The sequence below is a fragment of the Pempheris klunzingeri genome, chromosome 9, assembly GCF_042242105.1.
Source record: "Pempheris klunzingeri isolate RE-2024b chromosome 9, fPemKlu1.hap1, whole genome shotgun sequence".
Taxonomy (NCBI): domain Eukaryota; kingdom Metazoa; phylum Chordata; class Actinopteri; order Acropomatiformes; family Pempheridae; genus Pempheris; species Pempheris klunzingeri.
In genome coordinates, this window is record NC_092020.1 from 19,386,453 (window position 1) to 19,408,921 (window position 22,469).

The 22,469-nt window shown below is 41.2% G+C and overlaps 1 protein-coding gene across 7 annotated transcripts in view; it reads right to left on the reverse strand.

Annotated features, from left to right (window-relative positions):
- Positions 1 to 22,469, reverse strand: part of atp8a1 (ATPase phospholipid transporting 8A1) — a 101,341-nt gene that overhangs the window by 9,137 nt on the left and 69,735 nt on the right. For all 7 annotated transcript variants that reach the window (XM_070836274.1, XM_070836270.1, XM_070836272.1 and 4 more), the window contains 7 exons: positions 20,757 to 20,867; positions 14,315 to 14,389; positions 12,332 to 12,454; positions 7,853 to 7,931; positions 6,589 to 6,650; positions 6,261 to 6,317; positions 5,768 to 5,875 (listed from right to left, as the gene is read on the reverse strand). In XM_070836274.1, coding sequence (XP_070692375.1) covers positions 5,768 to 5,875; positions 6,261 to 6,317; positions 6,589 to 6,650; positions 7,853 to 7,931; positions 12,332 to 12,454; positions 14,315 to 14,389; positions 20,757 to 20,867 — 615 coding nt within the window. The remainder of the gene's footprint in view (positions 1 to 5,767; positions 5,876 to 6,260; positions 6,318 to 6,588; positions 6,651 to 7,852; positions 7,932 to 12,331; positions 12,455 to 14,314; positions 14,390 to 20,756; positions 20,868 to 22,469) is intronic.

Consider the following 22,469-nt stretch of genomic DNA (forward strand, 5'->3'; position numbering starts at 1 on the left):
TTGAATGGTGAACAATAAGAATTTGGAGATGGTAAAGTGGTCAAGAGGTTAGAGATGTCCAGGTAGCCTAATGGTTAGGGTGCATAAAGTGTAACTTTAAAGACAAACTTCCCTCTCTCTCTCCCTACCTTTCCTGTCTATTTCTGCACAGACAACTACTAAAAAAAGGTCAAAAATACCAATTAAATAATAAAAAAACAAACAAAGAAGTGGATTTCTGGCTGAAATGTCTTGTTGCCCTCGACCAAGCTACTTCAGCTGCTCAACAGACCAGGTTATGGTTGTACTCTGCAGCTTCAAGGTATAGTATCTGTGACAGTTTGGAACGGGGCCATGCAAGTTTAAAACTACAAAACATCAAAGCTACAACTTTATTGGAAAATATAAATTCTTAAACTTTGGAAAAGTATGTGGAAGGATGTTAGGAAAAGCCGACCAGGTATTTTATGCATCCTTTTCCAGGAAGAAGTTTTCAGGGGAACCTGCCACCTGGCTGATCATGTCTAAGAAACATAAGTCAGCAGTTTGACTTATGTTAATGCCCGCAATTGTGACGGTAAATGTAAATAGAGCAAACTGACTACTTCACTATTCGGTCCACAGGTCTACAGAATGCTCTGGATTCAGCAAACAAGACTGAGAATAACAGACTTCATAACCCTGTGCCAGCTGTACGACATCCCAGAGATGCTAATATTCAAACACTAGCTTCCTGAGCACAGAGCTCCTTTGTACAACATTTTATTAGGTAGACTGAGAGGAGAAGGGTTAGACTAGGTTGTCTCAGACTTTACTTTGGTCTCCTTCTATCCATGTTGATTCTTCACGTGGCTGAATTAAGCTGTCTTAACCCGACAACACTGTGCATGCTAGCTTCAAGGAGAAGAGGGAAATTGAAGATGAAACTCCAGTCCTTGACAGACTTTCTTGTGAATATAAAGTTAAAGCTTCACTGTAGCCACAGTGCAGAAGAACCGGATGACAGAAAAGAGCACGCTCAGTCAAAGACAGAGAAGTAAAAATGACCAAGAAAGTGGATAAAAAGAGCAGCTTTGCTTTGACAGGCAAATCCACAAATTCCATAAATGTCATCACCAGAGACAAATCGGCTAATAACCACCCCAAAAGAGGTCAATGTGGAAAACAAACAATGACTTTCTCAGTCGGGTCCTCCATCCACTCCACACACACTCTGTGTGTCGCCTAACAAAGACAGCAAGACATCGACAAGAAAAACAGAGCAAAAAACTCTTTACATAAACACTTGTAACTCAGCAGCTTCACAGCCACGAAAACACACATGTGCATTACAGTTTGTGTGTAGAGGATTAAAACCGTTTTCTTTCTCACTAATACTGTACACCATGCATGTTACTACACTAACCATGTGTTGCAGCGATTATAAATCATTAGCTGAGAGAGGACTAACAGGCCTGGGTACAAGAGTTTAACAAAACCTCCCATGCGACGCGCTCATGGGTCTTAAAGAAGGAACAACAGGATTACTAGCGAGAGTACCAGCGAGGGGCTAAGTCAACAGCAGTGATGAGCAGGGGTCAGTATTTCCATCACTGGGCCTTAGTATAAAAATCAGGAACGTTTTTTTGACCATGTGACGCAACAAGCCTTAGGAGCTTGTTTCAGTCTCAACCAGAAGAATTAAAGCTGAGTCTTAAATACAGATTACTCACAGATTTCAGTGACAAAACTCAACAGCCCAGAAATTCATAACCTTGAAGTTTAGACCTTATCATATTTTTGTTTTGCTGACTGTCGTGTGTTTTTTAAGGCAGAACAGTTTTATCCCAGTTTTATAAACTTTTATCTGAAACATTACATTAAGAGGCAAGCTGAATGAAACCCTGCACGTTAAAGCACATTAATTCATCACCTGTTTTCAAACCAACCTCCCATTTCAGGTATGTTGCAAACAACATTAATCAAACTTGACTGAGAACTTAAAATGTCTTCATGTTTACTTTGATGGATTACTTGTCTGACGCAAGTTTCAGGTTTCTCTTTAAGATGGTTTCCAAACTAATAACAGCCTGGAGGGTAATAAAAACTGTGCAAAACATTGTCTTGTCTAAACTGTACATATTTTTTATATCTCCTCCTGTCTGCTGTAACGTTGTAAATTTCCCCATCCCCATTATCGGACTAAAGGAATATCTTGTCTTATCTGATCCTTTATAGAGCGCAACACCAAAACAGCAAACACATTCAGATGAGATTAATAATATTGTATGACCTCTGTGTTTAGGGTCAGAATTGTGGTAGATCTTTCTCTAATTAAGTTTGACTTTCTTTTACAGACATGGAGGACTCAACTTGCAGCATTGTTACAAATAACAGGAGGCTTTTCTGCTTAAAGTCACATGTGAGAAAGTAAAAAGATGCAAATAAAGCTTCATGCAATGAGATCATTCAGTGAGAACAGAGAACTTCAATAAAGTGGCTGATGATTGAGTGAAGAAAGGGGAGATATATTTTGAAAGGATGCCCATCATGATCGGAACATCTGCTTTTTTAATAAAACTTGCTGATGAAAAACTGTTGTATAACTCAACTACAGTGGAATCTGCCCTTAGATATAAACAACTCTTTCAAAGTGCGTGACAACAAAAACTAACAATTTGATCTATTTCTCTAGGAATTGTTTTCATTCCTGTTCTAATCTCATTGATATCTCACAGACTGGCACTGATAGCCCTGAGTCTATTCCTGGCCGGCTTCGCATCAACACACGTCTTGGTAAAACGATTCCTTTCTGAGAAAATGTTTCTTATCTCTGAGCAACTGAGTAACTGTGGAGGAATCTGATGCACACTTGCTAACTGTAAAATCCATGTGCTGATGACAAGCACTTGAGTCTGAGTGAGAGTGAGAGGTGCTCCACAGCAGCTCGCAGCAGAAATTGGAAAAACGAAAAAGCAAAGGTGTGTGTGAGTGTGTGAAGAGCAAGCAGAAAGGAGGGATAAACTGTACTGGAGACAGCTGTGTTGATAGCAGAGGAAAGTCAGCAGACAGCAGCGGTCAGTGTGACAGAGCCTACACAAGGCATCTCCTGAGGTGAAGCTAAGCTGCTTAGTGTGGCAGATTACGCTGCCTGAACAGAATAATCTGACTCTCTTTTGATATCTCTGTCTGACTTTTATGAGGCGCAATGGGATGAGCCAGTTCGGGAGCACCTATGAAAAGCATATTAGCTGTTTTAGTGTGTTTCGTAGATGGATCCTGCACCTGTATTGTCAGTTGTCCAAAGAATATTCATCCTGACATTGATGAATGTGTTCAGATGACGCAGGGCGCTGCTTAACGTCTTTTGTTAAAGGCGGTGGACTGGGTAGTGAGTGAGAGCAGAAACAGGAGGAGAAGGGAGTTCTGGTGTCTGTTATGTTGTTTGCCCTCAGGCACTTTTTCGACTGGCAGAGTGGGGGGAAGATGAACAAAAAGAGAACAAAGAGGATAAAAGCTGAGGCAACAAGTAAAAGAAGGAGCAAAAGAAAATGGATGGAGGGAAAGAGAGGACAAAAATATTTGAAGATTCAAGTACATGTCGAGGAGGCCGCGGTGAAATATGTGTGGCCGCATCAGGGTTGAGAATAATCCTGCTCTTCAGAGGCTACAAGGTCTCGGAGGCGGAGATTGTGTCTGTGATGCCTTCTCGGATTTCGGAGAGATGTGTCCCTGTTTGATGATGTACTGGCATCCCCGAGTCGGGGCAGGGGCATAGGGTTACCGAGTACCCACAGGACACCATTACTGTCTTCAGTCAAGTGCTGCAAGGCATGGATGAAAGCACCAGGCTTCAGACAGGGGATAGAGTGAAGCTTATACACCCATCGGCTGTTTACGTGTGTGTGTGTGTGTGTGTGTGTGTGTGTGTGTGTGTGTATGTGTAAAATAGTCAACATTTCTATGCATGTGCACTTTGTTAGCTATGTTATATAGTGTGTCACGCACATAGAAGTTCCCAGTCGACATCGACTTAAGACGCCAAAAATACTGCTAACCACAAACTGCAAATTCTTTGTTTGCATTGCAGTGTTACGTCTAATCTTGTCTTCTGTCCTCAACCTCTGCTGTCCCAAATCTGCTGCAAAAAAGGTTTCCTTCCTAAACCAAAGCTTAAGTTTTTTTTTATAATCATTCAACCAGCAGAGCTGATCATAAAGTTTAGCCCTTAAAAGAATAGTGTGACATTTTGGGAAATACACTCATTTGCTCTCTGGCAGAAAGGTTAATGAGAAGATTGATACCACTCTACATCTGCACGGTAAATATGAAGCTACAGCCAGCAGCAGCTAACAAAATCTGACTACCAGCACCTTTAAAGCTCACTAATTAACATGGTATGCTGTAGCTCATTCGTTTTCATACGGGATTATGTGATGGATCATTTCTTTGCGGGCCACAGTAACATCCTAATGTCTCCACTGCTTGCCTGGTAAAAGGTCCTGGCCAAACAAACTAGATATAACCTGTTGAGCTTGTGAGCTTTAGAGGTGCTGGTGGGAGCCAGAGCCTGTCTCCAGTCTTAATGCTATGCCAAGTTAAACAGCAGCAGCCTTGTATTTAACAGACAGGTATGACAGTGGCATCAATCTTCTCATCAAACTCTTCACCAAGAAGTGAAGTAAAATAAAATGGATTTCAATCTGACCTAAATCACAACAACTGAATTCTTTTCTCTTGAGAACATCAAATGTCAATATATTCTTAACTTAAGTTTGTACCAGACCATCTTATCTTTTACATAAGGAACAATTTGTATTGAGCATTGTGAATACTACACTGTAACTTGTTTTGAAAAATAATTAACCGACTAAACACACAAAGTCAGCTGCTCTTCAGGAGTAAGTCCGTTCCAAAGTTGATTTATTCTACATTTATGTCTGACATGTGGAGTTTCCTACACAACATCACAACTGATGGCCAAAACCCTGGATTCAATGGAATAGCTCTGATGTTGTAAATATAATTTACATGTTCTCTGAATCCCTGAATCCCAGAAGCATTATCTCAAACAAGACACACACATCCGGGTAGATGTTTTCTTTTACTGCATGCTGTGTGGTGCCCCCCTTTTTCTTTGAATAGTTTCCTACTGTGTTTTTGTTTTATAATGAAAAGATGCCTCATTCTCTTTCCCAGAATGCACTGGGAAACTTCATCTATGGTTAATAGGCTCCCATTGACCACCTGTGGTGCCCCAGAGAGACAGTAGTCACATTCGCATGGAAATAGCAACTGCAAAAGACTGCGAAAATCTTCTTTTTTTTTATTTTTTTAAATTCAATGAACTTTAAAAGGGCATTTTAAACTTGATTTGTGATCCTGGAAATTGTTGAGTAGATTTTTAGGACATCGGTGTCTCTCTTTGCTCAACTCCCAGACGGCTTCACTGTTTAAATGTCACCTGTGGATACTCAGAGTTCAGGGAGGGCAATGTAACACAAACATCGGGCTAATTGGCCCAATTAAGTCATTATGCAACACAAGCCAGAGGTCTGACAGTTTACACCCCTCTGGTTCTCCTTACAAATACCTGTGTCAAATTCAACTCTGAAATTTCCCACCAGCATTTGTCTGTAGCAGAAAATGAATTATGAGGCACTGCAGATCTGTCAGTGATAGACGATTATATCAGCAGTTTCTTTAGTACCAGAGGAAGTCGTTGCTGTGAGACCTAGAGAAGGAGGGCCTGTGTGTGTGTAGATGTGTAAGCATGTGCAGGAGTACATGCTAGCATGCGTGTGTTTACCTCTCCTGACATGTCGGGTGCCAGAGGGATGAGGGGCCACAGGGAGGAGTAGATACTGAAAAACACCACCCAGAGGCAGATGCTTCCCCAGATGGCGATGTGACTAAACTGTTGTGGGGAAGGACAGTAAGGAAACAGAGAGTGTTTAGCTTTTCGTTTACCTCAGATTTGAGCTTTACTACAATTATATTTGGGCCAATTTTATTTTCATACATTTTACTGTCTTGTTTGTTGCCATTTTCATAATATGGACTATAAAAGTTCCCACTGAGTGGTTTCTAATAACTTGAAAGAATTACCATACGGCACATTTAATTTCACTGGGTTTACAGTTACAAGCTCAGTGGGAACAAACCATAAAGAGATTTGGAGATAAGCAGAGCTGACTTAAGCTGACTTAACATACGTCACAAGTATCACTGGTCACATAAAATGGAGGAACTGGAAAGAGATAACAGAACCTTAGTGAGAGAGGAGAGAGCCATCAACCTACCATGGTCCAGGATGAGGTCTCAAGGCCGGCTTTAAGACAAACTGTGATGACCACAAACTGTAAAGACACAAATCACACTGATATGAAACTAAGACTGAATTCAATGTTCAATGAAAAACGTCATGAGAAGAGCATCACACATATTTGAATTTTTCATTAAATACAGATTTTTCTTTTGCATACTGAAAATCAGCAGAGAAAATAAAAGGCATAAGCGAAGGAAACACAACTGATGTTTGATCACAGAAACTGGATAATGCTTGGTACGGGCACCTGAACCATTTAACACAGCAGAAACACTGACTGTCAGGAAGATTGGTGCACTTACTGTGTAAACCATGTTGCCTAAGAGAAGATAGTCTGGAGTTCTTCCGTTGCCAAAAACTGTATCTGTAAAGAGAATCAACAACAGAAGCTTTTAGGACCAAAGCTGCCTCTTTTCAGCTCTTGGGTTTCATACAGAGTTCCATTAGGTGATCCAAAGAGTAAACAACCAGACAGCACATAGGATATTACTTTAAGTGCATCTCAGCGTGAACCTTCGTGTGAAATGCCGTATTAGAGACTCAGACATAAAAGTGGACGTGGGAACATGAGGTGAAAACCAGTCAAATGCTGCTTCCACGACTGCCCTTTGAGAGAGGCTGGAATGTTAATTCTGTCTTTCGCAACTATCAGGAAAGAGTGTTTCTGTGAAAGGCCATCTGTAAGACTAAACAGTAGAATTAGTGTGCATTAATCATGGTCAAAAATTAAATGTTCTGACTAATTCACTGCTGAAACAGTGAACAGGGCTGTTTTTTCTGACAAAATGGTTATTTATTCTGCCATTAAATCGAAATCCAACTTCCTGAGAACACTTTTCCTAAAACAGGGGTTCCTCAACTTCCTAAATTACTTCCTAAATTAATAAAATACAAATTAACTGCAATCACACGGACATATCTCCCCAAAGTGCACACGTGGGTTTGGGCTGTGGCTGTGGCTAAAATATCAGCAGTGTGCAGCTGCCAGTAAAGAAAGAGAGAAGCTCCTTTTCCCTTTACTTCCGGCTGGTCACATGTCTTGTGTGCGCTGAGGCTTTGCTGACAGCCTGTCAGTCAGAGTGAAGGGGCTTGGCGCCTTTGTTTGGAGAGCAGGCCCAAGCTTGTGTGGTCCTCTGCTCTGGCCAAGCTTTACCGACTCAAAGATCCCTATTCTCTCTACATGCACACACAGAAACCTTGCATTTTAATGTGCACAAATATGCACAACTGACCTATGGATAAATTAAGTTATGGCAAATTCAATTTAAATTTAACTACACACACAAAACGACTGATAGTTGTCTGTTTTTATTTAAAAAAAGCATCATTGTCTGCATGGAACAATCACCTAGGAAAGTTGTTTCTGAGGCGAGTGCTTATAAAAAATGTGAGTGCAAATAACTTAGTATCTGTCACTCTCACTGGAGCAGACACATGGTTGCAATTCATGACTGGACAGTTGAAGAGAGAACTAATTAAGACAAAGTATGTGTGTTTGACTGTCCTCCCTCTTCATCCACCACGTCCACCGAGAGCACCGTGGTAGAGTCTCTGAGAGCTGCATACCATGCTGGAAGGCTTTAAGAGGGAACCAGAAGAGGATGACGGAGTGGAAGAGGCCGTTCAGACAATGGGCCCAGAAGACCTGCAAAATAGAGGGGAGAAGGATGGAGGGGAAGGAGGCAGAAAGGGGGAGGCGACAGGAGATTCCAAGAAGAGAGAGTGAGAGGGAGACACAGAGAGAGAGAAAAAAACAGCATGAGAAAAGGGTTTGGGGAGCTCCAGCCTTCCAAGTGACCCCTGACCTGGGCCCTTTGTGCCAGCCCAGCACTAGGCTAAGTGGCGGTTTTGTCGGGGCCTCCTCACTGAATGGCCACCCCGCTGACAGACACGTTGTATATCCTCTGTGTGTGTTATGGGGGAGAGAGAGGCTGCTGAGTGTGTGTACGAGCAATGAAAGGCAAGTGGACAACCTCGGTGTGCAGGTTTTAACTTCTACTTGGGGTTTTTTTGGGACTTAAAAGAATCAAATAAAAAAGCAGAAGAAACTGCAAAATGCATGTCCTTGCCTCAACGATAAGAACCTAATGCAGCATTAATATGCAGCCAATGTAAGGGGTTTCATCTTATTACATTTCATTGGACTTTGGCCTTTTCATGTGAGAATTTTAACTGGTGTAGAAATAAATGACAGGAGTGTTTAAACAAGCAGAAATCAGTGAAGAAACACATACAGGGAGACTGACAGGCCTGACAGAGATTAAACTGTTTTTATGGTAATTATTAAGGGCCTGGAAAATCGTGGTGTGGACCGCAGTCTGTCTGTGTGTCTGTGTATGCAAGCATGCAGACTTTGGATGAGTTTTTTAAATCAATATTCCCACTCCAAAACCACCTTGTTTCAAATTTACATTATACAACGGCAGAGCCAAACAAAACACTAATGGGCGATGTAGCATGAAACAGCCGTGAAATCTATTCTGCCAAAAAAATGCTCCACATTTGTACCCCCTTTTCCTCCCCCCTGCTGACCCAGACGTCGGTGTTGATTCCGTGAGCTGAAAATTTGTCAGACCCAGAGAGTAAACGGCTGACAGAGGAAAAATAAAAACAGAAAAAACACCACATTTTAGTCTTTGGCCTCTTCTTAATCACCGGCTCTTGGCAGACGGCAAGTTAAAGGCTCCCTTTCTTAAAAACACCCTTTTCAACAACTTCAGCAAACCTGTCACTAAAACATAAAACATGACTGATTCGAGACAAAGTGGACACCATAAAAAGTGAAAATTTCTTGGGATTTCTGCAGGTTTGAGTCACTTTAGAATAACTATTAACACTGCTTTACATCGTAGAGTTATTCCAGATATTCTGCCAGGAGAGGACGTAAAAAAGCATGGAAAAGAGTAGGAGTAGTAAAGAAGGATGGAGTACAGCGAAGGGAGACATCTTGTTCTAGACTATGAGCCTTTATAATATACCTTGGCCTCAGTGGCACGACCTCCTCACCTTTTCTATCGACTAAACAAAGTCCCACAGCAGCCCCCCCCCACCCAGGATTACCTCACCCTCCCACTGTGTACACAAAACCCAATACACTGAGCGAGGGGTGGCCACAACCAACCCCCACTCCTCCATCTCTGCGTTCAAATGTGGACAAAATGATCCTTAATGTTACAATAACATGTTTATTCCAATTACCCTCCCACTGACAGGCTCAGCTCTCTATCAGCCTCCTCCTCAGCTATCCCATTCCCAAACACTGTGGGGCTACAAACAAATCCTAAATTCCTCTTCACAATAATGAATGCTAATGAAATCAATAAAAGTTCATATTCATTTGTCACAGTGGGATCCTCCCTTTCTCCCCTCCAGCTTCCCTGCTCTCTTTCTTTCCCTTGTATCCCAGCACGTTGCCAGGGATCCCCTACTAATGAATGCCCGGTCTGTCCTGTAAAGAGTCTGCCCTTTGTGGAAGTCCTAATTGCCAGAAAAAAGCATGAATGCTCGTAATTAATATTGAGCCAAATATTTCCTGTTTCTTTTTGAGTGGTTAAGGTAAGAAGGGAAAGAAGTGAAAGAGTATAAGAGAAGGAAAGGTGATGTATAAGAGATGACGATTGGTAGTAAACTGTAATTAGTATGATCGCATAAAGGGGAGTGTGGTTTATTAGAGTGATTGTGACTCAAGCGTCAAGTGGAATATGTAATTAAAACTGAACAGGCGACAGTTAAATCTACGCCTCGAGTTTCTAACACCCTCCATCACTCCCTTCTCTCACCTCAACACAAACAGCTTTAATTCACAAAGACAGTATCTGTTGTGTACAAAAGAGCCGGGCGTGCAAAAAGACAGGCTTGGAGGGGCCAAATTCCTGCTGGATTTTCTCGCCTCGCCTCGGGCCAGCTGCAAGGAAAATATCTCGGGAAAAGAGTGGACAAGCCAGCAAAAACAACCTGCTGACCTGGCCGAGTCATCATTTATGGGTCTTGGAAAATGTGCTCCAAACAAAATTGAGGTTCATTTGCGTCTAACTATCAGACACATACTTTTGTGACCCTTTTTTGGCACAAAAAAAAAGTTAATGAAGTCTTTAAAAGAGTAAATTAAGGGAAAAATCCACCCAACAACTGAATTCAACCCAACGTTTGCACAGTTGAACCAGCAGCTGTGAGGATAAATATCTCTTTAATCGACTCTATAATTAATGGAATAAAGATAATGTCAACGCTTATCTACAGACGACAAATACCACTTACTTTGTGTATGGCAGGTTTGTTTTGCCACCAAATGACCTCTATTTCTAATTATGAAAAAACAACCAGGCCATAACAAGGAGTGCATTTACTTACATTAACTCGCCAAATGACCTGGAGTGTGTTCATTAATCATGTGTGAGTTTACAATCTCAAATGTTTTTTTTTATAATTTTTGAAATAAAAGCTCTGGGAGAGATTTGCTCACATACATTATTTTTGCAGCCAATAAAACAGGTGTGACATTAGTAGGGCTGCAAGCAATGTTTATTTCTATCATCAATTAATCTGCAAAGAAGATAGTTTTAATAAAAAAAACCCTGTTATAAAGTCCCACTGCCCAGCCTGATATATTCAAATTGCTTGTTTGTTTTTTTTTTACTTTAAAAACTTGAGTTTCAGTTTATTATTACATATGACAAAAGAAAAGAATCAAATTCCCACATTTGAGCAGCTGGAATCAGAGGAGGTTTGGCAGTTTTGCTTTAAAATGAAAAAAAAAATCCATTCTCATAGTTGATAGCAACTTTTTTGTCAACAGACAGATTGCAGCTCTAGACATAAGAATTAGGAGAATGTGATTCAATTTATTGAATCAGGATTTGACTTAAACAGGCTATGTTTAAATGGGTGTCCTTACGATGAACAAACCTTATACTGTACTTGGTCAATCTGAAAATTGTCACCGTCAGAAGTAAGCAGTCCTTGCTTAGTAAAACCAGAGGGGGAAACTCTCATTACTTCACACATTCAGTGTGGTCCTGGATGGGTTAAACTCTATCTGACAGCCTTGCACTGAGAACAAACAACTCCCTCACTTAAACAAATTGAATAATTTTCCGCAACAAACGCTGTCATACAATGACAACACACTCTCTCTATTCCTTCCTTCCCCCGACTCTTTCTACTGCATCCCCCAACCTCTCTGACCTTCCCTGCCCCTGACCGCCATGGCCAATCCGCCTTTAATCCACCTCCATGCGGTGCTAACCAGGTCAACACGCCTGTGAGGAGGGTCTAGGGCTCTGTCTCAACATGGAGAAAGGGGGAGACATCTTTATTACCAGCGGGAGAAAGCTAACGGACAAACCCCCGCAACCAGACAGAATAGGTCAAGCCAGGCCAAACCAGGCTTCGGCTGGAGGTCCGCTGACCACAGCTGCCAGGTCACTGTGACGGGAGGTGCATCAGTCCCGAACAACAACACGAAGGGAACATCTTGTGTCATTATGTGATGCTAATTGGTTGTAAGAGCTGGAACATTTGACCTTTTCATTTGTGTGGTGGAGCACAAAATTAATTCTCAACTTTGGATGATGAAATGGAAAACTACAGCATGTGTGTTTAATGGCATTAAATATAAGTTGAGCTGTATTAAATTAACAAAATGACATGTACAGATACTCCCCTTTTTAGAAGTTGAACATAAAATCATCTTCCAGAAGTGATTAAGTGAGATACAGTATGTGAGTAATGAGTGGAAAACTACCAAGTATTGACATAATAGTGGTCCATTGCAACTCAAGGGACATTTGCTTGCAATATTGAACTAGATTTGGAGAAACTTGAAAGTTTCCTGTCAAGCAATTATGTTATTGTAGCTGCAAAGAACAGAACAGAGACCAGAACAGATTTAAAAAGGAAAAAAATCCAGAACACCAAAAATAACTGCAACAAAAAGACAAAAGTGAGAACAATAAATAAAGAAATCTAACAGCATTCGAGTCTGGATGTGTGCAAATAAAACAGTAAATATGCACTTAAAGAACATGTGATAGAGACTAGTGTTACCTTGGTATTAAAGCCCATAGCATTCTGGGAGGTTTTGTAGAGTTCTGGGTATTTCAACATGTTCTCTTTCCTGCAGGAGCGCTCAAATATTCCCAGAGTGAGAGGAGGCAGAGCAGTGAAGATCTGCGAAAGAATAAAAACACAGACCCACAGATGAATTCAGATATATAGATATATTCAGATATTTAGATATCTATCCCACACAAATATTTCAATTTCCACCAATGAAACCCACATGAATGGTCACATTCAAATATCTTTGGTCTAAAACATTGTTAGGCATGAAAATCCATTCTTAGCACTGTAAACAGTAAATAATCTTAACCACATGCAAGCTTTTCTTAGAGCTTTCAACCACACCTCATGTCATTTCATCCGAGGAACCCTGTGAGATGCAACTGAATGCTTATAGACTGTAAGTAGACCTTTGAGTTGAGGTTTGTTAACATTATTAATCATTACAAAAATTACAATTTACAGTGCATATGTGTGGCTCACACACACTTGACAAAATAAAAAGGCAAAAAGATGGCCCTCTTATCAAAATGGATTAATGTGCACTTTGTATTTACCTTTTGATTTGACTGACCATACCCATCTATGTAAGTCTTAAAGGAAAAACATTTATGCAGTTGAAAGCCAAAATAACTTTGCAGACTTCACTAAATTCATAAAACTACTGTATATGCTCAGTGTAGTGGAATCAAATATTTCAAACTTATGGTGGATGCTTGTCTTCATCAATTCCAGTGGCAATTTATCACGTCTCCATGTGTTACATTTCTAGACAAATTTGCGCAATTTTGTTCTCCACTTGCCCCGATCTTTATTTCACATCATTGAACACCAGTGACCTTAAAACCCTTCAGGGTTTCTTATTTTGATTTGTCAAGCTTCAGTCTGTTCATATGCAAAACCCATCTCCAATGAACATCTGCGATGCTCTTGACTAAGAAGCAGGTATTTAGGTCTAGCTGAAGTGTAATTTCTTAGTGGTGTTGTAATGCTGTTCTGTATAGCAGCTGCTGAGAGAGGAGTGATGGTATTGTGTGGCTGGGGGGCTCAGCGGGTCAGTTGGTGTGAGCTCCCTGCAGGCCCATCTGGAGTGGGAGTCTGCAGGCCTCAGTCTGCAGGACCAGCGGGCCACAGGACATGCTCCACTGGGCTCCTTTCTTATTCAGAGCCAGGTCCAGGAAGATCTCCATTGAGTGGCGGATTCAGCCCACTGCCTCCGACAGACTCCCACTGAGCCGCAGGAATTCCCCCAGTTTTGGGATAAAGTGAAAGACTGAATCCTCTTCCCACCCCCCAATACAGTACTGGTTCTAAGGTAGTGGTTCATTGTCAAATGAATGCAAGAGGCAGGGCTGTGGAAATGTTCTTCTCACTTGACAGTTTGTCCCTCCCATAAATTACTTCCATTTGAGGCCAATGAGGAATGTGGGGAAATTTCACTTCACACTTCTCTCATTCATTTTTGTTTATTGAATTGGGTTGATTTTAATAAACAGTTTAAAGTTACATATCAACTCCTTGTGGGCTTAATGGCATAATATTAAAGACCAGACTTGCAGATGCACATTTTTTTCTTCTACTTAATTCATGACAGATATGAAATATGAGTTCATTAGGAGCGGTCCCATTGTAGAGCCCTGTGGGACTCCCTACATCAGCAGTCGGCCCAGTTGCTGATCCATTCTTTCTATTCTTTTTATCATTCAAACGTAGCTGCTCTTGCTAACTACACTCTTTGGGGCAAGCAAAACTGTTGTTCTTTCATATTCAGTACATAGTTTAGGGCACAGAGGGAATATAGACTTGACAACAGGCCATAAATAAAGGAGAAAGTTTTCAAGATGTTGATAACATAGTGATGCAATAAAGGGATCAGTTTTGGGGCACCACTGAAGATCAGGTCTGTGTCAGAGAGTGATGGGGAGAAGGAGCAAGGTTGGCTCTTTAGAGAAAAATTGTATTACTCACCACGTTGTACAAGCCGATGCACCAGCGTTCAAACAGTATCTGTCCTGAGAAACCATTGACAAACGCAAACCAGATCTAAGAAGAAATAAAATCACAAAGAAAGAGTACGAACAGTGAAAATGAGGACAGAAATCAATGAAGGTGCAACAGTTAAATCACAAATTCATTATACGTTTTTTATTAAAGATTTTTATCATTTTCACTGACAAACCAAGAAGATAAAGACTGTTTCATGTCCAAAATACTCCCATCTCCCTTTCCCATCACTGTAAGTCTTGAATGTGATGCTGTAGGGTTCATTCAAACTAGATGATGAAAACACTAAATCTCTGTAGTCTTGCTAATTGCCATTTCAGTATATGCTTTCCATTAGGTGTAGTGAGGGTGAGTGGTTACCATTATCAGATTTGAGACGGGCTCACTGTGTCTGCAGACTAAAAAAATCATTTTTTCCATCACACTACATTCTTCACTGTCTCATGGCAAGAGACTTCAGAGGGAGACTGCAGGGTTTCTGATAATGTGAAATGTCAAAGAGAAATGTCAAACAGCTCCTGCTAATATATCTTTAAAATTGTTGCAAGGATGATGCATTTAGTGACAATGGTCATTTGGGGAGTAAAGCAGGTCAAATAAATGTTTCACGTCAATTCAAAAAAATAAGTGATCCTAAAACTGATGTGAGTTTTTGATGTGCTGACCTGTGATCAACATGTCATTAGTCTAACTTAGCCAGGTTTCAAACTCAGGAAAGGGAAGAGAGGCCACAATGAACCAAATCAGAGAAAAATGAGTGACAGGGGGAAAGCCTAGACCTTCAGATACCACCTCCACGATACAAACTGTCATATGGATTCATCACAGGATTACCTACAAACATATATCAGGCCCACTATTTCCCTTCTTGATCTACTTGAAGACAAGCAGGTGACAGATGAGGTTAGTTATTGGGGCAGAGCCAGGGCTGTGGGACTCTGAATGATGGAGACTTGGATATATTGTGTCAGGACAGGGAGACAGCGGTAATGGAAACCATATGCTTGGTGGAGATGAGGCTTATCACCATATCCTGACTAGTCATACCTATCTGAACAAAACAATGCCTCTGAGATCAGGACATTACCCGGGTATTCTACATAAACCACATTAACATGCAGGTAGAGTAGTTAAAACAGTACCTAGTACCTATTGTTAATGTTTTTATTTTTGTAAAGCTTTTCTCTCCCATACATCCTGAAGAAAAAATGCATGTACAATTCCAAAACTGCTTGTATACTGACAGTGAATCAGAAATTGTTCCTCACAGTGTTACAGTTTGACACTTCGTGGTCCAGAACTGGCTCTTGATCATGCCAAATCTGTCAAGGGAACATCAGGGGTGCTGTGTTTTGGCCATGGCCAACCAAGCATTTCCTCGCTTCATTTAACTTCATTATGAAGGCATGAACTGCTACAAATTCTCAGATTGGGACAAAGCCTATTTGAGGGCCCCTCTGCCACTCTCTACACAGCCAATACCAATCTGCCACTGGCCCTTCCCATTTAATCGTGTAAGTGTATGCATGAAAGCAAATGTCTGTCACCCCCTCCCAAAAACCCGCTTCATTCCCTTGGTAGGGTGGGTGTCTATAGATGAAATGTTTATGTGTGTGCCCCCAGAACCCTGCCCCTCACCTCCCCTCTCAGCCACATCCACCCATCACTGCTCCCACCCTGAACTCCATCAGGTGCACTCTACCATGATGTTGTTTCTTTTATATAAGGGGGCCTGTTTTCATATTCACGTGGGGCGTTCACCTAAATCTGGGACCATGTGGCTCTGAATCCATGAGAATCAGAAAGTGTACAGTACATCTGTTGGCACTGCAAGAATAGTTTTGGGATTTTTCTAACTTGGCTTGCTAAAAAATACATTCAGATGCCGTTGCTATGGGTTATGCGTAGATGAAACCCAAGCTATGAAGCAGGTTCAACCATTAGCGTGGCTCAAGCAATGGTAACGAGAGGCTAGCGGGTAGGTCAAACTGCTGAATTAATTAGAGCTCTGCCCAATGAGAGGCTCTAAGCTGATATATTGTTGTGCTAAGTTAAAAAAGGCTCCTATTCATAGCATGTGGTAACTGCTTCTGTGTGAGTGTTTTGGCCTGGTCCTTAGGGTCCCAATAGCTTCTCTCTCTTTCTCCCTCTCCCGTCTCTTGAGGGACAGATGCATTGATTTGCTCATTAGGGGAAGTACCAGGCAGGATTTTTCTTCCCCTTTTCTTTTCCTCATTGAGTGCCACTCAGCGGAGGGGTGTGGCTGGCCTCTCTCCCCGACTGCACATCGTGAAAAACAGTAATGGAGGGAAGCGGGAGTTGAGAAAAGGGGGATTGGGTAGCGGCTAGCCGATAAGAAGACTTCTTGCATATTCATCAGCGAATCAAAAATCATTGATTCCAAGGCAGCTCTGCAGGCCTTGTCAAGAAGTGGATATGGGTTGGAGGAGTAGGGGGAGGATGACATTTGTCCTCAACAATGAGTCCTGATACTCTTAAGCTTAGCAATGCAGAATTGCTAATGGAATTCATACACAAAGCAAGCAAAGAATAAAGGGCGACATAAAGAAGGAGCTGATAAATATGCTGGAAATATGTGGAGCTGCAAACACAAGCTGTCTTACAATGCCAGGCCTCTGTGGTTTCATTCAGTGTGTGATGGTCTGCAAGCTCTGCTCTGCTACTCCAAGCCGTCTTAACTACACTGAGCTGCACTGAATGAGCTTTCATGTAATTGCCTCATAAATGCTACTTGTCAATCAGCCCCCACTATTGCACTTTGGCAATGTGTCAATCAAACATGAGTGGCCAGCTGGATCAGTCATTTGAATTAAGATGCTATGGCTTCATTTGGAAAGGCCTCTTGGCTTGAATGTGGCTGGATTCAATCCTTTTCACTCCCGTTCTTTAGTTAATAGTGTAATTTGTAACCAAATAAGAGTTATGAATTCTGCTTAATCTCTGGTAAGCACTGGGACACATTGTTTAAAAAAAATATTTGATTAATCATAACCGCCTCTTTTGATTAGGTAGATACTCAGAATTCAAGCGTGATAATGCTTGAACTAATCTCTGACTGATGAGGAAAAGGAATGCCAACCCTAATCAACAGCATGTGCAGAACCGAAAAGAAACACTGTGAACCAGTTACAGCCATCAGTCAATCATCCACTGGAGTGACAGCTGTACTTTCTGACTCAAATTAACTCTCAGCGAGTCACAGAAACTCCTGAATGATCACACAACTGTTCCAAGACCCTCAGACAAAGTTGCGCTCACATTCAAGTCTTCCACAATAGTCACAGAATCCCTCACTCTCCTACTCTATGTCTCTTAAAAAGAAGCAAAGACCCGGTGGAAAGAGAGGGAGACGAAAAGAGGCTTAAACACAGCATCTTAAGGCACTGGTATTCAAATTGTAACACACACTGCTGCAAACAAAAAAGTTAAAATTCCCATCAACATCCCTGATTCTTTCCTTCCAAGGTAGCCTGGGAGTCAACGAGAAAAACATGCAAGCACAAAAGTAAACCTATTAGTGCAACAATTGTAGCCTTTACCCATATCCCAGGGTTGCTGGTGTGTTAGATGTCAGAGTCTCACAAAACAGGGACATTTGAAATATTGAAGCCGCCAAACAGTGAAGAAATGTCCTATTATCTACTTGAATCCCCTGAAGGAGCGTAGCACGGGGGGAGGGGGAGTTATGTTTTCAGACAGTAACAAAAGGTGTGTTAAAAAGAAGCTCGCCCTGCAGACAGAACTATAGATGTTACGTTCCAATTGGAGGAAAAGACCTGCTTTGAAAAGAGACCTGGTATGTCTAAAGAGGGGCTGTGGTCGGACACAAAAAAATGGGTAAACAATGTTAAAAGGAATTTTGAGCAGGTTTTGATGTGATCATGACATAAAGGTCTGTTTTGAGTAATGCGGTGCCACCTCTTTTGGACTTAAACAGTCCATTCTAAGTGAGTGAAACACAGAAAAATGTATGCATGGGACTACAATGAAATAAATTCAACATTCAAGCACAGATGAAATGCCTTATGTAATGTTTTTGTTGGCAGAAAATTCAATTTGCAGCAAATTGAATTTGATTTTTGATCTGCTTCAGAAACTGGTATTTTTCCTTATCTGGAAAAAGGCAGCATGATCAAGCAGCTGCAGTACCTATAGCTACAGCTATAGCCTAGAAAGACCGACTGGCCTCTTTCACTTCAGGTCACAATAAGCCAGAAGCAGACATGCTGGAATGTAAAAGGTAGTCTACTGATTCTCCATGGTTTATAAACTAGAATGAGGGTGGAAAAGGGGATCGGAGGTCAAGTGTCACAGAAAGAAGATGAACTAAAGAGAATTTTAAAGTGCTCATGTTTCCCTGACAGGTTATGTTGTGATGATATTTTGAACATGTGGCTGATCCAGCGTAGCATGGCCAGGGAGCCTTCTCCACATTGTCCCCTTTTCACAGAAAGAGTGTAAATCACTTGCTCTCTATGGCTATTGGGCCCCCTCAGGCAACATAAGTGTAGAGAGTGGTGAGGCATTTTTTTTTTAAATGCCTGAGCAACCTCTTTGTCTTGTTCTCTTATGATCTGTTCTTCACGTATATCCTAACTTGTATTATATTTATTTTCAATTCAAGCTGTTTGCTAACACTCAAGATAATTTTTCACACTGTTTTTAATAGTATCTCTATGAAAAAAAACACTCAGTAGGGGACCTCTAATTTAGACTTTTTGAGAAGACTAGTGAAATGCTCATTCAGTACATGCCTTTGGAACAGACTTGGCCTCTGGTTTTGCTGCTTCAGTACACCTGAGATAAAATAGGTGAGTCCTCTAGCAATGCTAGACTGTCTTATTCGTAGTCACATGTTCACTTTGAAAGTTACATCACTAATGCCTGAAATGTTTTGTACCCTTTTATAGCCAGTTTTTTTTTATACATAGTCCTTGCTAACAGTTAGCTGTTTGGCACCGGACTGCTCTTGAAATATTTGCTATAATGTAACATCTCCGGCCTGTTTGGTCTCTCTTTTACCATCTGCTCTTGAATGTACTGCAGCAAGCGATGGAGGGTGAGCAGTAGCGAGCACTACCCAGCATGCCATTTGACGGTGTAACAGTTAATAGGGCTCCCCTCTCACTACACAGCGTGTGCTTCTAGTGGTATCAACGCACTGCTAAAAACATGTCCCATAGATTTCAATAGCTCGCAATCAACATTGCTTTTCCTTGGGTCCTCAGCAATATGCCTGCCAAGTAAAAAGTCAATTGGATGCACGGTTGTCAAGAAAATCGAAGAACAGACAGGCAGAGGTGCATTCAGACAGACAGAGACTCATTCCACCTTAGTTAGATGAAAATCCAAGCATTAGACAAGTGCACAGCCACTAGATCAAAACATCTGAGCACCCCTAATGATAAAGCTGCTGCTGATAGGAAGCACTTAACCTGTCTGGTCATTCTTGGTTATGGCTTTGAACCTGCAATCAGTTCAGGGTCTGGTATCTGTCAAATATCATCAAACCTACCGCAGACAGACCGATGCGTGAACATGTGTGAACCCTCCCAACCATCACAGAGGAGCTGGCTATGAACAGAATTAATTGGCTTTTCATACCTGTCCATCCAAAGCAAATATCATTGGATTATTAGTACAGTAAAAATGTAATAATCACAGAGCTGAGCAAAAATATCAATGTTTTAATTTATTGTCTTAGCTTTTCAGTTAAAATACTGCCAGATCATGTGTCAAATCATAAGATCTCAAAGGCTTGAAAAAATTTTGTTCTAGCTAAATACTAGATAATCATTCAACTAGACAACTTTTTTGCAACTCTGAATATTTCAGTAAACATTGTTAAATATTGATACTGAGAAAATGCCTACTTGTAAATTCTACATTTTATTCCTTAGTGTGGCCAATATTGTGTACAGCTGCTGTATGCAACACAGTTTAAAATGGTAAAAAAAAAAAAAGTCTCATCCTAGGGCAGAATAACAAATGGGTGGCATTGCTAGTGAGGCAGTTCTACTACGATCATTCAGATTCAGAGCGGTGTGGATAAATGGATCTAACTGGCGAGGATTTCCTGAGGGCAGACTTCCAGTTAATTAGGTATAGTTTTCCCTTCATTACTGAGTTGTGTGTGTGTGTCTGTTACTCTGCATGTTTGTGTATATTCTGTCCAGGTATGTCAAAACTCAAACCATTCGTCCAGGAGCCGCATAAACTGGCAGGTAATGTGAAGGGCCAGTCAAAAGCAATACAAACATGGAAACTCTAACAAGGAATCTTTGCCTTTACCGAATCATGTCATGTGGAAAAATCTCAATGCTTTGCATTCAGATCTGGTTCATTGCATGCCTCTCAGTCTTGAGAGCTACTATGTGAGACTTACCTCAATTATGTAGAGGACAATATTCTTGTAGAAGCAGTACAGGATACACTTGGCTACACGGTTGTAATTCCAGGCTCCATGGACGAGCAGCAGATTCTTCAAGTATTTGAACTGTGTGGGAGGGGAGTAAATGGAGGAAAACGACAAGATGAATGAATAGCCCAAGTCTGTGTACAGCACACTGTCTAATGGTTCCTCATAATCAGAGATCAGTGCTGGAACGCTTAAGTGGTTACAGGAACTTCAAGATTAAAGAAAGCAGCAGTGTTTTGTCATCCCCCAGCAGAGAGGACTGATGAGGCATTGTGGCCAAAGCTCTCACTAACACATTCCAGAAATTTCAAGTCAAAAATTGTGAGACCAAGCTTTCAGTTTTTTAAAATGGAGGAGTTCATACAGGGGTATTGGTCTCCAAGGGCTCAGCATAATAGTTAAATGACTTTATAATTATACCAGCATTTAGGGCCTGTGGTGAACTTACAATTTCAGTGCTATTTCTGGCTTATATATGTGATTACACTGGAGCAGAACTACGAGTGTTTCGTCTTAGTTGCCAGTGAATTACTAAAACAAAGCACCATCCTCAGAAAAAACAGACGAGGAGGTAGGAGGAAACTTATTTTTGGGCAAAAACAATTTTGTTTATTCCAATGCTCGTATTTCCATCTCTCAGCATTACAACACTATTTTTTAGGGGAAACGACAGCACCGTGGTGGCCCCCAGTTTGTCTGACCCCTTGAATGGTCGGATCAAACATCAGTTAACACAGACCTGAGCTGATGACAGACGGAGAGCAGAGGTGCTTCGGTCCAAAGCCTCTTCACTCTCCACTTGCTTCAACAGATAATTCTGAGCTTTCAAGTCTTACATCTTAGAAACTAGCTGCCTAATAATCTACCACAGGAAGGAGTTCATCTGATCCTCTAGAGCATTAATATAAATCATGTATAGGAGTAGAAAAACAAGTTACACAACTTCTAAAGATTGATTTCAGTTTGCAGTCTGCAAATTACAGTTAATGTACCGTTACGCCAATGTATGGAAAACACAAGAACAAGTCTGGAGGTGTAATTTAATTTGATGCAGGGACACAACCTAAATGGATTATGAGAGGCCACCTGTCTTTGAACGACATACACTTTTACATGTCATGCAGATTGAAGGGGGCACTTAAGACGAGCCCAAGTCTCTTGAATGGTAATTGCATACTGAAGCACAGAGAGTGTACTGTGTTTTAGTCAACTATTGGTTTCCCATACTCTCAAGCCCTGTGGCTGTAACAGAAACATGATGCACTGAGCGGCGTGCTGTGTAGAAACAGAGCCATGATACAAGATCTCCACGCCTTTTGTTGTTTTTGGGTGTTACATATCGAAGCAGAGTTTCAGACAAACTGGTTACTGGGACATAAGTATGTATTTAAGTAGCATTTTGCCGGGATCTGTTTCTGTATCGTTATGTTGGGAGTTGGGTGTCACCAGATGCCTGTTTTACAGGTGTTGCTACTTCACTGTATAAGCTAATGCCCTGGCAGACATATGAACCATTGTTACTCAGAACAATGTGCCAAGCTATCACTAACATGTCTTACACTAGCGAAGACAATAAAAGGACTGACAATTTGTGGAATCAGATTTTTGGATGATGGAAATCAGCACTGATATCAATGTAGTGCAGCTGCGAAATTGAGGACATGCACCTGTAGTGTAAAA